General features: G+C 40.3%; 1 protein-coding gene across 6 annotated transcripts in view; it reads right to left on the bottom strand.

Annotated features, from left to right (window-relative positions):
• The window catches only part of PPP4R3B (protein phosphatase 4 regulatory subunit 3B), a 66,593-nt gene that overhangs the window by 35,912 nt on the left and 15,595 nt on the right, over positions 1–15,086 (bottom strand). For 5 of the 6 annotated variants that reach the window (XM_064277036.1, XM_023557203.2, XM_064277038.1 and 2 more), the window contains 2 exons: positions 6,463–7,086; positions 935–1,012 (listed from right to left, as the gene is read on the bottom strand). In XM_064277036.1, the coding sequence (XP_064133106.1) occupies positions 935–1,012; positions 6,463–7,086 (702 nt within the window). The remainder of the gene's footprint in view (positions 1–934; positions 1,013–6,462; positions 7,087–15,086) is intronic. The other variant, XM_064277039.1, reaches the window with a different exon arrangement.

The following is a 15,086-nucleotide window of genomic DNA, read 5'->3' as shown; positions in this document are numbered from 1 at the left end:
TAGTATAGTCCATAAAGTGTATGTTCCACATTCCAATGTGGTGAGTAGTGTCTGGGGTCTTAAAAACTTGCGAGCCGCCATCAAAGACACAACTACTGGTCTCTACTCGTAGAGAAGAAAATATTCTACAGAGCTAGTGGTCTACACGAATGACAGCCTCATCTACCCCGAGACAAGAACAACGTGATGGTGCCTAGCTACCACTACCTCCTGTTCTGATCAGGGCCATAATCAAAGGATCCTGATAAAAAGGGAGAAAATGTGGAACAGAAAACATTCTTAAAAAGTCCAGACTTACTGGACCAGTTGAGACTAGAGAGCTACCTGAGACTATAGCGAGACAGTCTTTAAACCTTAAACCAAAATTATCCCTTGAGGTCACCTGTTAGCCAAATGATAGATTGGCTCATAAAGAATTGAGTGACGAGAGCCTTTAAGAAATCATCTATATGAGACCAAATGTTCAAAAATTACTCTAAAATGAAGATGAGAAGGTAAAGGGGCAGGGAAACTATTAAAAACAAACAAACAAACAAACAAAACCAACCCAGTGCCATCGAGCTGATTCCAACTCATAGTGACCCTATAGGACAGAGTAGAACTGCCCCATAGAGTTTCCAAGGAGCGCCTGCTGGATTCGAACTGCCGACCCTTTGGTAAGCAGCTGTAGTACTTAACCACTACGCCACCAGGGTTTCCAGGGAAACTACAGAGTACTGGAAATGGTACAACCAGAACAGTATGAATGAGGACGATGACACTGTGAAGAATGTAACCTACTTCACGGAATAATTTGTGTAGAAATTGTTAAATGAGAACCTAATTTGCTGTGTAAGCTGACACAATAAAATATTACTTAAAAAAAATAAAAGCTGTGCATGCCAAAAGAGTAAGTGCCTATTAAGGGTCTGAATTTCAAGAATAAGTAACGTACCAATTCACGCCGTTTATCATCATCTGTAGCCTCATCTGTTAATTGTGCAAAAACTTCAGACAAAAACTTCTCATCTTCCTGCGTAAGAAGAGGTAGTTACTAAAAAGTATTAATGAAAACATAAGATTACACTCATTTACATGACTTACACAAATTATAATGAATGCAGCTGAAAACTCAATAGCATTTTCATCCTGAAACCCAGGGTATATTCATGCTACAATTTTTCAAAACTTGAATACACCACTCAATTTTTGTCACAAATACATTTTATCTCCTTTAGCCATAAACCTCGACTATAAAATACTCTTTGAAAAACAAAAAATACATATTAGAGGTCACGCATGGGAACTCATTTACTTAAACTTGGAGAGCCGATTATTCACTCTGAAGCTAAACAAAGCAAACAAGTTTGAGGATCTCACTGTCAGTTAGTTCACAGGCAATTAGAAAAACAAGGAGAAGAGTGACAAGGTGGGGGCACAGGTGCAACAGTAAGGAGGCTGACCTCTGGCGGCAGACAATTACAGACACAAGAACTCATGGAACAGAACAACCCAGGGCCATCTGTGGCAGAGTCTTATGTGTTCCTATGCTCCCCAAGCATACACCTAAATGACAAAACACAACAACTGCTTTTCATACTGATGCCTCTGAGATATTACAACATCCAAAAAAATGCCTAAACCCATTGCTGTCAAGCTGATTTCGACTCACAGCGACCCTATAGGACAGAGGAGAACTGCCCCGTATGGTTTTCGAGGCTGTAATCTTTAAGGGAACAGACTGCCACATCCTCCTCCCACGGAGCGGCTGGTGGGTTCAAAGTGCCGACCTTTAGGTTAACACCTGAGAGCTTAATAAATGTTAATTTTCCTAAGCATTCTTTAAAAAGAGAAACAGAAAAATACAGCAGAGTTATATAATGTTTTTTTTTTTTAAATATAAATTGTGTATACAAAGACTAGAGGGGATATAAATGAAAATGTTAACTGTGGTTATCTTTTGGTGATGAACTATGATTTTCTTTTTTGTTTACTGATATTTTCTAATTTTCTACAATGAGTATGGACTATTAAATGACAAAGAAAAAAACTGGCACAAATATTGAAATTCATTTTAGAGATTTCCATCAAAATCTACTAAAAGAAAATCATTAGTACTTTCAAGTTTTATCTTCAAAATTTAATTTTCATGAAATATAATTTCTCTTAATTAAAGGAGCATGCTTCTAAATGTTTGCAGTAGTCATACCTGTATGTTTGATAATAAAATCAAACCTCAGCAGGTAAAGGACTGTAGATCGTCCATGAAGTGGTATCAATTCCTTGATGTTTTTTTGAAATAAGGTGAAGTACATGTGAGTAAGCGAACGAGAAACACTAGGTACAGTTACGGAGAACAGTACATGCTCTCCCACTGACATCAACTGGTGCGACGCGAGGACAGAACACCAAGACAGATAAACCCTTTCTTCAATCTGACTCAGAACGCTGCTTCTTTTGCTTCGTTGGCTCGTTTTGGACCTTGTGCGTGGTAGCCTGAATCAAAGGCATATGTAATCTTTTACTTACCCCTCAAATCGGCTTTTTTCCAAACACATTTAGTCTCAGTATTTTAGGTTTTGATGCATAAGTACAATTTACCTCCATTTATACCTTTTATGAGTTTTTATATTCCTCAATCTTTCCCAGACCAATCTCTCCTTTCCTGTCTGGAGATTTGTAACTTTTTCAGAATATTTCCATGGGAAAAAAGTTCCAACTCCTTGATAATAGTAATTTCCCATTTAAATTCTTCTTACAAGTTTCAGTACGTATGAACTAACAGTTAGAATGGCAAAAAGTAATACTACTTGGGGAACCTCAAACAGTATAGTCTGTCAGGGGAATGTTTTCTGATCTGTAGTTTTTTTTTTTCCCCCTGATTTCTAACATTATTCTTTAGAGTATCCTTCAAGCAATGAACACATTAAGAAAACAATTAATTGACAGTTTAAAACCTATAAATACAGTTGGAATGTTACCCTCTAAATTCTTTATTCTCAAGTAATTAAACTGGTCTTATTAGATCATTTTAGTTTTCTTTTCCATTTAGTTTTAAGAGCTTTTGTTTTAATAAAAATAACTATATAAATCAAATTGTCTATGGCTGTTTTTTGGATAACATTAACAAAACCTTGTGTAAAACAGACTGCTTCTAAAAAATCTGAATCAAATTATTGTCTTTGCAATAATGTAAAAACAAGGCAAAAATCAACCAAACAAAAAATCCAGACCCCAGTCACTCTTTAGAATCTCGTAAACACAAAAATTTAGACTCAGATCTGCACTGAAGAGACGGCCTAGCTCAATTTGAAATTTCAGGAGACTGTGGCCCAAAGCGTAGACTTATCTGAGGTTACGGAGCTGGCTAGTGACAGATGGATTTAGCATCTAGGTCTCCCATGTAAGGACGTTTTTCTCTCCCCAACAAATCAGCCAGCCATAGGAAAGGTTTCTAAGTAGTTCAGTTACCATCCAAACCAACGCAACACACACACACACACACACACACACACACGAACGGGCCACATCTAATCAGCGTAACACTTAATCTGTTGAGTCCTACTTTTGAGCCTAAAAGTAACCTTAAAAAATCAAACAAAGGATCATATCACACGAACAGATGTTTCTGTCATTTTTAAGGCACCTGAAGGTTTTATATATTCGGTTAATAGCTGGGGTAACAGGTTCAGGAATTTCTCTTTCAATGCTGAAAGCTTGAGATCTGCAAGATACGTCAAAAAAAAAACAAAAACTAAACTGATCTTGCTGGATTTGTTTTAACCGCGACTCCTTGCTACAGAATAGTGGAAATGGACGTTGTGTGTTAAAATGTCAACATCTGACATTCCCGTCCTCCATAAATCTCAGCAGATGGGAAACAAACTTCCCGTTGTGAAAAGATCTTATTCTGTAGCTGTCTGTGTGGAAATAAACTCATTTTATTGGCTTTTAGTAATGTACAAAACATTTTTAGTGTATTTCTCAAATTTTAGCACAAGAGATTTTAACCTGCAATTAGCTGGAAAATCTGAGTTAACTAAAACCTCAGGACCCTATCATGCTTAAGAAGATGGCAACCTGTATTAGAGTACACAGCAGGGGCCAGACGCCATACTACGCACTGTCGAATAATTCCTCAGCAAGGAATTCAGGCTGGGATTTATATGTACCTCTGTACTATCTATCTCACTTTGCTTCAGTCAAATCAAACTCTTACATTTTCATTTGCCTTCTACAACTTGGGAGCCCTGGTGGCGCAGTGGTTAAGCACTTAGCTGCTCAAATCCACCAGCCGCTCCTTGGAAACCCTATGGGGCAGCTCTACTCCGTCCTATACGGTTGCTATGAGTTGGCATGGACTCGATGGCAAAGGGTTTTACATAACCCATGCAACAGCAGGTCAATACTCATTTAAGAAGTCACCTATATGAACAGCAGAGAGCCAGGAGGGTACCTGGCAGTACCTAGTACCTACTCAAAAAGCTTCTACTTGGAAACCTTAGAACTGGGTTTTAGTGAGTGAGCCTTACAGCCACTGGCCATGATTGTTACTTTCCTTCTCACATGCTGCTGAAAATACCACTCAGGACCACTGCTGGCACAGAGAAAAACTAAGTGGTAAGCCTTAGATAAAACACAGATTTTCTGTATGCTTTAAATAATGGGTAGTTCAACGTATCTGGACATTTCATAAAATGCATCTCATGGGCCAGAAATGGGTAAAACTTGCTTTTTAAAAAACTCTTCACTTGATTCATATAATTCACTTATAGCCTTCACAATAACACCAAGCACAAAATATATAAAATGATATACAAAGTACTGCAAATATTTATAAATAGCTCTACATAACTTATTTTCTAAATATAAAAAAGCATTTACTTTGTGATATCATGGATCTGGAGCCATGGTGGGGCAATGGTTAAGAGCTGTGACTGGTAACCGAAAGGTTGGCAGCTGGAATCCACCAGCCACTCCCTGCAAACCCTTTGGGGCAGTTCTACTTTGTCCTGTAGGGTTGCTATGAGTCAGAACCGATCTGATGGCAATGGGTTTGGTTTGGTTATCACAGATTTGGAAACCTCCCTGAAGTCAAATGCAGTCACTGAAAACCACACTGGAGCTTCTGTCACTGGGTCCTGTCCATCAAGGGTATTGAGTATGGCTCTATTTTCAATCTCCTGAGACTAAAATGGCTTTTCTGTCAGTAAGATGGTACCCTGGACTGAATAATATGACTTAAAAATAAAAACAGGTCCATATATTACAAATGAAAGCTAATCTGTAGGTCTAACTTCCCTCACACTACTTGGAATAAGAAGAAATCACAGGTTAAGAAATTATCTGGAGAAGTGCATCCTATACCAGAAGTAAAGTGATAATAACAGAAAGGTGAAGAGTAAGTGAAGTGGCATAAACTGGGCTGTCATACTGAATACTACGCCAGAGATTCTCAACTTCCTGGTCTCAGGGCCCTTTAAACTCTTAAAAATTACTGAGGACTCCCCTTTTATTATATATCTTATGTGTGCTGATCTTTATAATAATTGAAATCCAACTGAGAAACTTAAAAACATTTAATTCATTAAAAAAATAAACTCATTATATGTTTATGAAAATAACAGTTTGGGGGAAAACAACTGTATTATCCAAAATTTAAGATATTCAGTAAGAAAAGTTGCCCTTTTTCACATATTTGCAAATCTCTTTAATGTCTGGCTTAGTAGAAGACAACCAGATTGTTATATCTTCTTCAGCACTTAGTTGTGTTGCAATGTTGTTTTGACTCAAGTATACGCAGAAGTATACGACAGTCTCGCACTGCCTAGATAAGGAAGAATCCCCCAGATTCCTCTGAAAGGGTCTTGCGGATGAGAACTGCTGGACTGAGTACACAGCAGCTGCTCAATAAACTCAGTGACTGATATAGAAATACCAAAGGCAGTACGGTAGGAAACGGTAAGTACAATAGGATATACCTCAAATCTTCAAAATCATGTTTACTACATACTGTCAGAGGGTAAATAAAACGCCAATTTTACAACTCGAGGAGACAGAACAAAATCAACTCCACACAGTAAATAACCTAACTACCATTCCCTGCAAATTACTAAATGTTTCTCATCCTTACTGCACACGCGAATTACCTGGGAAGCTTTGAACTTGGGTGTGTGCATGGCACGTATGTTCTCTCTCTCAAACACACACCAGTAATTTCTGAGTCTCACAAAATGGAATAAAAGATAGTTTTAAAAAAGCTGCATCACAGAACATTCGAATATATAAAAAGTCACATTAAAAAACAGTAATTCATAAAACCACAAGATAAAATTCTGTTTGTAAGCCTGACAGTATATTTAAAATAAACAAATCTTTAAAAAAAATTAAAAAATAATAAGACGGGATGAACACCAGCTGGAACCATGAAAGCAATCAAAGATCACAAAACAGAATTCTGTAAGAATGCCTCAGTTTACTTACCTGCAACATGCTGACTATCTCAACTTTGTTGAAGAAAATAAAAGACGTGAGAGTAGAAAGAAAATTCTCTTCAAAAACGGATGGTGTAGGCAAAATGATGTCCTGAATGTACTGTACCCTGTAAGTCTGATGTATTTTTTGTCTTAGTTCAGAGTCTGTTATTGGTATAACTTCCTTAAACTTCGCAGTTTTGGTCAAGAATTCTCTATGCCTTTTTGGCTGAGCCAGGGCAGGGTCATATTCGAGGCATCCTACGACATCCATGATACACTCGTCAGAAAACATTACCTCAAACAGAGTTGCCTTATTTAGGAATAAGATTCCTCTAATAATTTCATACAAATGGTGTAAGCCTTCAGTGTTTTCTAGGTTCTCACACGCTTGGAACAGCTGCAGTAGTTTTTTAATATAGCCTTCATTTTCCAAGGCCAGAGCCAGCTTTTCTCTACGGATAGGTGAGGAGAGAACCGAGGTAACTAAGTCAGCTATCTCTTCAAGTTTATTGAGTTCACATGTGGGCAGGTCAATCAGATGACTGGTTTCAGGCATTTCCTCAAAGCGTTCTTCTTCTGATTCATCGATGAGGTCCTGTGTGACTTCCACTGATGGGTCCTTACCTTGAACCTAAAAATACCCAAGTACAGCTGGTTACCTTAAAACACAGAAGAATTCAAAACTTTGGAAATCAAATCATTGACCCCTGAATGTAAGTAAAAATACCTTGTAAAGAATCAGTACTAGGAATACCAAATATCAAAGAAGCCAAACCCACTGCGTCAAGTCAATTCTAACTCATAGTTACCCTACAGAACAGAGCAGAACTGCCCCATAGGACTTCCAAGGCTGTAATCTTTATGGAAGCAGATTGCCACATCTTTCTCCTGAGGACTGGCTGGTGGGGTCAAACTGCTGTCCTTTTGGTTATCAGCCGAGCACTTAACCACAATGCCGCCAGGGTCCTATTAGGAATATGTTGTTATTAGGTACTGCTGAGTCGGCTCCGACTCATACTGAACCTATAAGACAGAGCAGAACTGCCCCACAGGGTCTCCAAGGAGCAGCTGGTGGATCTGAACTGCCGACGTTTTGGTTAGTAGCTGAGTTCTTAACCACTACACCACCAAGACCCAACTAGGAAGATAACCAAAAACTGCCGTCGAGTTGATTCCGACTCACAGAGACCCTATATAAAAATCACTGTTAATTAAAAGTAAAGTCTAGCGGAGGGAAACACACCGAGTTTAGAGCCAATTATTTGAATCTAGGCTACTGACTGCAGATTGCCTCCCCTCTAAATTTCCCAACCTATAAATTAAGGTTAATTCTAATCCCTGATAACTTGAATGTTTCAGCCAATGTTATGTAGATTTATGTTAAGTTACGTTAACAACCACACGCAGGTGTTTAATAGCTTCACTATACCTAAGAATTTTGGTTTCTGCAACAGGTAACTCTTCTGCTGGCCCCCAAAATCACCAAGTGTGATTTTTCAAGTAACCGACCACATCACTGCACTGGCCTGACAAGAACATTACTGAGTTCAAACCAAACTAAAACTCCACTCCTTGTGTATTCGAGAGTGAGACAATGAGATTTTCCTCAAATTACTTTTGAAATTCACGTTAGAAAAAACAAAAAGGGCATTTATTTAAGACCTGTGATAAAAGTCTCCAAGTTCTAGTATGTAGACAAAAATCAAAATCACATTGTAATGGACATTCAGTCCAACATTCATGACTAAGGTTGACAGACTGCTCAAGATACGTGTGACTCATAACAAATTTTCTGTAATGAATCATTCCATTCAACAACAAAAAAATGCTTAAAGCTTACTTTACTCCTCATGAATTCTTGTTTTAACACAAGAATACAACTATTCTCACTCTTTTCCACTTCAAAACATCCCAAATACACTGAGTAGAAAAGGTCCATAAATTTCCAAATCCAGCAAGGCAACCAACACATGGAAAAAGACCTAAGAGCTCAGAGAAAGAAGCAGTAGATATGCCGGGGCACACAAGGTACCTCTCTTCCTAACCGGACGAAAGCACTTCTTTTATTGTTGAGTTCTCATCGGAGTAGCTGGGCATGGGGAAACTGACACATAACATGAGAGCAGTATGAGCAACGGTGTCCTAACAGCAGCTTGGATAAAATGTTACAGGAACTTAGAGGAAAGGAAATTTCCTTTTGTGGGGGTGTGAGGAGATACCAGGGAAAAAGATCATAAAATTAGTGGCACTTGTGATCTTATGTGGACTTTCAAAGACAGGTGAGATTCAGACAGGAGATAAAGGTACTACTCAAAGCTGAAGGGCAAGGCTACAGAGGCAGAAAAATGGGAAAAGGTGACATGCATGTGGCAAACAGGAAACTGAAAAGTGGACTGAAGCCAGGTCACGAAAAGCCCAGTCAGTTACTGTGCAGGGAAGTGACGTGTGCGGAACTGCCCTTAAGAAAGTTGATCTGCATCAATTTTGTGGGGTAAGTTTGAAGATACAAAGTAAGGCATTATTCTAAAGTCTACACAAACAACTGAGTTTGGGTAGCAATGGTGGGACAGATGGGGACAGGTACCTGTTATGGACTGAACTGTGTTCCCCCAAAATGTGTGTTGTAAATCTTCAGCCCTATACCTGTCGTAAGGAGCCCTGGCGGCGCAGTGGTTAAAGCACTTGGCTGCTGACGGGTCGGTGGTTCGATCACACCAGCAGCTCTGCAGGAGGAGGATGTGGCAGTCTTCTTCGGTAAAGATTACAGCCTTGGAAACCCTATCGGGCAGTTTTACTCTGTCCTATAGGGTTGCTGTGAGTCAGAATCGACTTGACAGCAGTGGGTTTGGTTTTTTTTTTGGTTTACACCTGTGGTTATAATCCCATCTGGGAATGAGTTGTGTTATGTTAATGAGATGGTATTAGTGCGGGGTTTGTCTTAAATCAATCTCTGTTAAGATACAAAAGAGATCAAACAAGCAAGTGTGCAAACAGAGTCGGGGGAAGATGGATGCCATACCACATGAACATCACCCAGCAATCATGGACAGCCAGGCCTACAGCTGCTGAAGAGACAAGGAACTTCTCTCAGAGCCAAAAGAGAAAGCCTTCTCCTAGAACTGGTGCCCTGAATTTGGACTTTTAGCCTCCTAAATCGTGAGAAAATGAATTTCGTCTGTTAAAGCCACCCACTTGTGGTATTTTTGTTATAGCAGCACTAGATAACTAAAATAGTGCCAGAAAGAGGAGGAATGACAAATGACCCTATAACTTTAAACGTGCGATTAGAAAGACTATGGCTCCTTTGAAGGAGGAGTGGTTGGTAAGAATTCAGTTTTACTAAGTTTGAGGTGTTTGAATGCCCAGCGGCTAACAAAATCTGTGAGTCTACTACTCAGGAAGAGTAGGGATAGAGACTTGGTATTAAGGCAAGAGTTAAAGCCAGAAGACTCTACAACAATACCAAGAAAAAGAGAGAGAAAGAGAAGTGGAGTGTGAGGTGAGGGTGGGAAAGGAAGAAGGAGCCAGAGGTTATAAAGAAAGAATAAGAGGAAATCATTATGAGTTAATTTGTACTCCGAATAACTATAGTTTGTGCATGTTTAAGAATAAAAGCACAGCTCCAGCAGCATTTACTAGGTTAATGCAGGCTTATCTCTGTGGTATCTAGTATTAATCCCTACAGGCTTCCTGGATTTCCTCCTAAACTGAAATCTCACTGATCTCATCTGTCAATCCCAGATAACCCCAAATATCTATCTGGATGCCATTAGCGCTGTCCACCAAGTATTCCTGGTTCTCTTTTTTGAAGCACACGAGTTCCTTGCTTCCTTCCTTGAAGCTACGCAGCTGTGTGACTCGCTCTCGCCAATGAAATGTGGGCAGAAGTGACATATGTAACTTCAGGACAGAATGTTTAGAAGCCAGCGCTCTGATTTGCCACTTTTCTTTTACACTCTGCAATAACTGCTGAAGTGTTAAAATGAATCCTCTATCAGTCTGAGGCCCTGAATGGCTCTGCTGAGCACAGCCCGCCCTTCTCATACCCCACCCCACACCGGTCAAATAAGCACTAGGGAAAAATAAACTTTTGTTGGGATAGGCCACTGAAACTTAGGATTTTGTTATCACGACATAACCTGACCTCAACATTCTTAAAGTCAGCCAACGAACTGTGCTGAATGGGTTCATGGTAAATCTACACTATCAAGAGGGTTTAGTTGGAGTCTTTGGATGGCCCAAAATGTTAAGTGGTCAACTAGTAGCTGAAAGGATGGTGGTTCGAACCCACCCAGAGATGCCTCGATATACAGGTTTGGCGATCTGCTTTCAAAAGGTCACAGCCTTGAAAATGCTATGGAGCAGGTCTTCTCTGCATACCTGGGGGTCGCAGTAAGTCAGAATCACCTCAACAGGAACTAAAAACAATAGGGTTCTCAGTGGAAAATTCCTTTTTACACCCGATTAATCTCCTATCCTAGTTCCCCAGTTGTTGCTTCAAGCCCTCCACCTCCCTTTTCAGCCCTCAAACAATAACTTCACCTTTAAGTCTCAGAACATGAGGCTTCCTTTGAAACAGAGGTCCACAATATTGAAATCCCTCCGACATCCTTCCCTGTCTCCACTTCCTTCATCTGTTTCAAAGAAAATGTCCCTATCTTCTTCTGTGGTTAACACTTCCATATGTACTTTTGGCCTTATGATTTCTAAAAGCTCAATACGTACCAAATACCTTTGTCCTTGTTTTATAATTCCTTCCTCTCCAGTGGTTCCTTCTGTTCTCTCGTTCTCCTAAAGATACTTACTGCTCTCTGAGCTGCCAAACTTTTCCAGAGAAGAGCTTTCTTTGTTTGACATCTTCATTATAAGGGGAGGTATTAGTCATCTAATGACGCTTTAACGGAAATACCACAAGTGAGTGGCTTTAACAAAAGTTCATCTTCTCAGTTTAAGAGGCTGGCGGTCTGAGTTCAGGGTGCCGGCTCTAGGGGAAGGCCTTCCCTCCCTGCCGGCTCTGGAGGAGGACCCTGAGATATCTTCGGGTGGCCGGGCATCTCTCTTCTGCCATCTCTGCTGCTTAGCTTGCTTGTTTAATCTCTTTGTATCTCAGAAGAGACTGACTCAAGATATACCCTACAGCAGTCCTGCCTCATTAACATAACAACGACAGCTGATACCCAAATGGGATTATAATCCCCAGCAAAGAGGTTAGGAATTATAATACCTATTTTGGGGGGACACAATTCAATCCATAAAATTCCACCCTTTGGCCCCCCCCAAATTCATGCCCTTGCCACATTAAAAAATATTCACCCCATCGCATCATCACAAAAGTCTTAAATCAACTCCAAGTCTAAAATCCCATCTTCTGAAGTGTGTAAATCAAACATGTGAGACTTTAGGGATATTTCATCCTGGGACAAAATTCCTTTATCTGTGAACCTATGAAATCTAGATTGCAAGTTATCTATTTCCAAAGTACAACAGTGAAATAGGCACAAGGTAGACATTTCCATTACAAATGGGAGAAAACGGAGGGAGAAAAGGGATAACAGCACCCAGCAAGTCCAAAAGCCGGCGGAATCATCTGCACTAGGTCTCAAGGTCTGAAGACAAGTCTCTGTCCTTTGGGATTACCCGGGCAATGGCTCTGCCTTCCAGATTCTGGGGGTTGGCCACACCCTCTGGATTCTGAGTGGAGGCTCCTCGACCCTGGGCTTCAGCTCTGCCTTCTAGATCCACTGGGGCAGCAGCTCTGTTCCCTTGGCTTTGTGCAGCCCCATTCTCCTAGTCCATCTGAGTGCCGTCCCACCCCCTCAGCCCGGTAGGCCCTGTTCTCTGCCCCTTGGGCATGGCAGTGTCCCCCCGCCAACTTAGCTTTGGGCAATAGCCCCATACCCTTGACACACTTTAATGGCAGCGCCACAGTCCAGAACTGAGTTGGTAAAAATCCAACTCTTTGAAACCTAGGAGGCTGCGGTCCCACCCTTTGGGATCCAGGAGACTGTGGCCCCACCCTCTGAAACTAAGAAAGCCCTGTTTCCTGTGCTTCTTCCAACAGCTTTGTTGATCTCCGAGCTACACCAGGGATGGTCCTTTTCCTTTCTTGGAGGACAAGAGATGAAGCTCCTTTGTCCTGTTTCCTGCCTGTGGAATTCCAAGAGGCAGACAACTGTTCTTTTCTTTTTTTCTTTCTCTGCCCCCTTTTGTCTAAGACGATGAGTTTTCTGTTGTGGTAGTTGGTTAGATCCATCAGTCACAGGCTTAATTTCTTTAACAAAAGATTGTGTAGACACCTCCTTGGTGAACATTCTAGGACATGTGTCCTTACTTTGTACAAAAGAATTTTCCAAATCTTTAAGTTGTTCTCATTTTGCACAGTTCATTAAGTCCATCTCCTTCTCACATTTTAGTATAAGCAGCTCCTTTAAGATCTTGCTTAGAAATCTCCTCAGCCAAATACTCAAGTTCATCACTTACAAGTTTTACCTTCCACCAAACATTTGAACATAAATTCAGAAAAGTTCTTTACTACTGCATGAAAAGCACTGCCATTACCCTTCCTCCATTTTCCAATCACCTGTTCATCGTTTTCTTTTAAAGCCTCACCAGAAGCACATTTCATGTCCACATTTCTAGCAACATTCCGTTGCTGGTGCCATATGTACTCTCTAAGATGACAAAGACTTTCTCTATAGCTCTCCTCACTTTCTTCTGAACCCTCACCAGAATTGCCTTTGACATTTATAATTCTACCAACAGTTTCTTCAAGGCAATCTAAGCTTTTATTACTAAGCCAAAAAACCGAACTATTAAGCTGTCAAGTCTTTTCTGACTCATAGTGACCCTACAGAACAGGGCAGAACTGCCCCATGGGGTTTCCAAGGAGTGCCTGGTGGATCTGAACTGCCGACCTTTTGGTTAGCAGCTGTAGCTCTTAACCACTATTCCTCTACCCATTAACCCAATTCCAAAACCACTTCCAAATGGTAGGTGTTTGTTAGAGCAGCACCCGCACTTCTAGGTAAGAAATTCTTAGTTACCTAGTGCTGCTATAACAGAAATACCACAAGTGGATGGCTGTAACAAACAAATTTATTTTCTCACAGTTTAGGGGGTTAGAAGTCTGAATTTAGGGCGCCGGCTCTCGGGGAAGGCTTTCTCTCTCTGTCAGCTCTGAAGGAAAGTCCTTGTCTCTCTGAGCTTTTGCTCCTGGACAATCTTCATATGGCTCGGCATCTCTTTTTCCCCATCTCTGCTGCTTAGCTTGCTTGCTTAATCTCTTTTATATCTCAAAAGTGACTGACTCAAGATATACCCTACATCAATCCTACCTCATTAACATAAGAAAGACAACCAATTCCCAAATGGGATTATAACCAAGAGCACAGAGGTTAGGAATTACAACACATATTTTTGAGGGACACAATTCAATCCATAACAAGGGTAAAGAAATAACTTAGTTAATAGGGCTTTTACTGAAATTGAACTGGCTCTTTCAAACATCAACAATGACCTCCCAGAATTAAAAAAGAAAACGTAATGTATGGCTCTGTGGAATACCATGAGTATTTAGGAGCAATAAACTAAATGTATATTCAGCAACATGCACAGATCTCAAAAGTACAGTACTGAGTTGTATAACAGAGAACTAACCTGCCCAAAGAAAGGTTTTGTCCTTTCCCAGCTCCGGAGAGGTAACCTCTAAGCCCTGCCTGATAAAAGTCTTTGTTTGCTTGGAGACCTTGGGCTATACCAGTTGGTGTATGCTAACAAGGAGGTTTATGCTGGGGCCCTTGGTCCATGTGATAACAGCTTGACCTCTAGAGGGGTTGGAGTCCAAGGTCAGTCACAAAGGTGGTCACCCATGCTTACATGACCAACCCCCAATAAAAACCCAGGACACCAAGGCTTGGGTGAGCTTCCTAGTTGGCAACATTCCATGCATGTTGCCACACATCATTGCTTGGAGAAGTAAACCTGTCCACACAACTCCGCTGGGACAGGACAACAGGAAGCTTGTGCTTGGAGCTCTCCTGAGCCCTGTCCTATGCACCTTTTCCCACTGCTGATTTTAATGTGTGTCACTTCACTGTTTAAACAGTGACCATGAATATAACAGCTCTGGTGAGTTCTGGGAGTCCTAGTGAATTGAGAGTGGTTCTGGAGACTTCCCAAACTGTACCGAGTGACAACAATGAGGAATAAACGTCAACAAAAATTTGTAGGGCAAATTATGAAGTCTTCAAGGATATATGTATACCCAAAAACATGTATTAAACAGTAGGTGCTAAGGTATGGGCAAGAGATAATCTAATATGCTGATCACTGGAAAATATTATCATGTAAATTTATGTTCCACTGGATATATAAATCTACTCCCTAGTTCTGAAATATCTTTTGCTTTATTTATTCTTTTTAAATAGAGAGTATATGCATAATATGCACCAGTTACCATGCTGGTATTAGGGACAGAAGGGAGAATACAAAATAAAATGTAACTTTTCAGGAATTTATAATAAAAAAGGTTAGCCTAATGGCACTGTTTGCATACTGAATAGTTTGTACACTCTTACTACTATTATGAACACCCTTACAAATATTACTATAATGTTATCTTTTTTATAAATT

Source organism: Loxodonta africana, chromosome 26, assembly GCF_030014295.1.
Source record: "Loxodonta africana isolate mLoxAfr1 chromosome 26, mLoxAfr1.hap2, whole genome shotgun sequence".
Classification (NCBI taxonomy): domain Eukaryota; kingdom Metazoa; phylum Chordata; class Mammalia; order Proboscidea; family Elephantidae; genus Loxodonta; species Loxodonta africana.
Note: the sequence above shows the minus strand (reverse complement) of the source record. Positions and strands in the feature narration are given on the sequence as shown.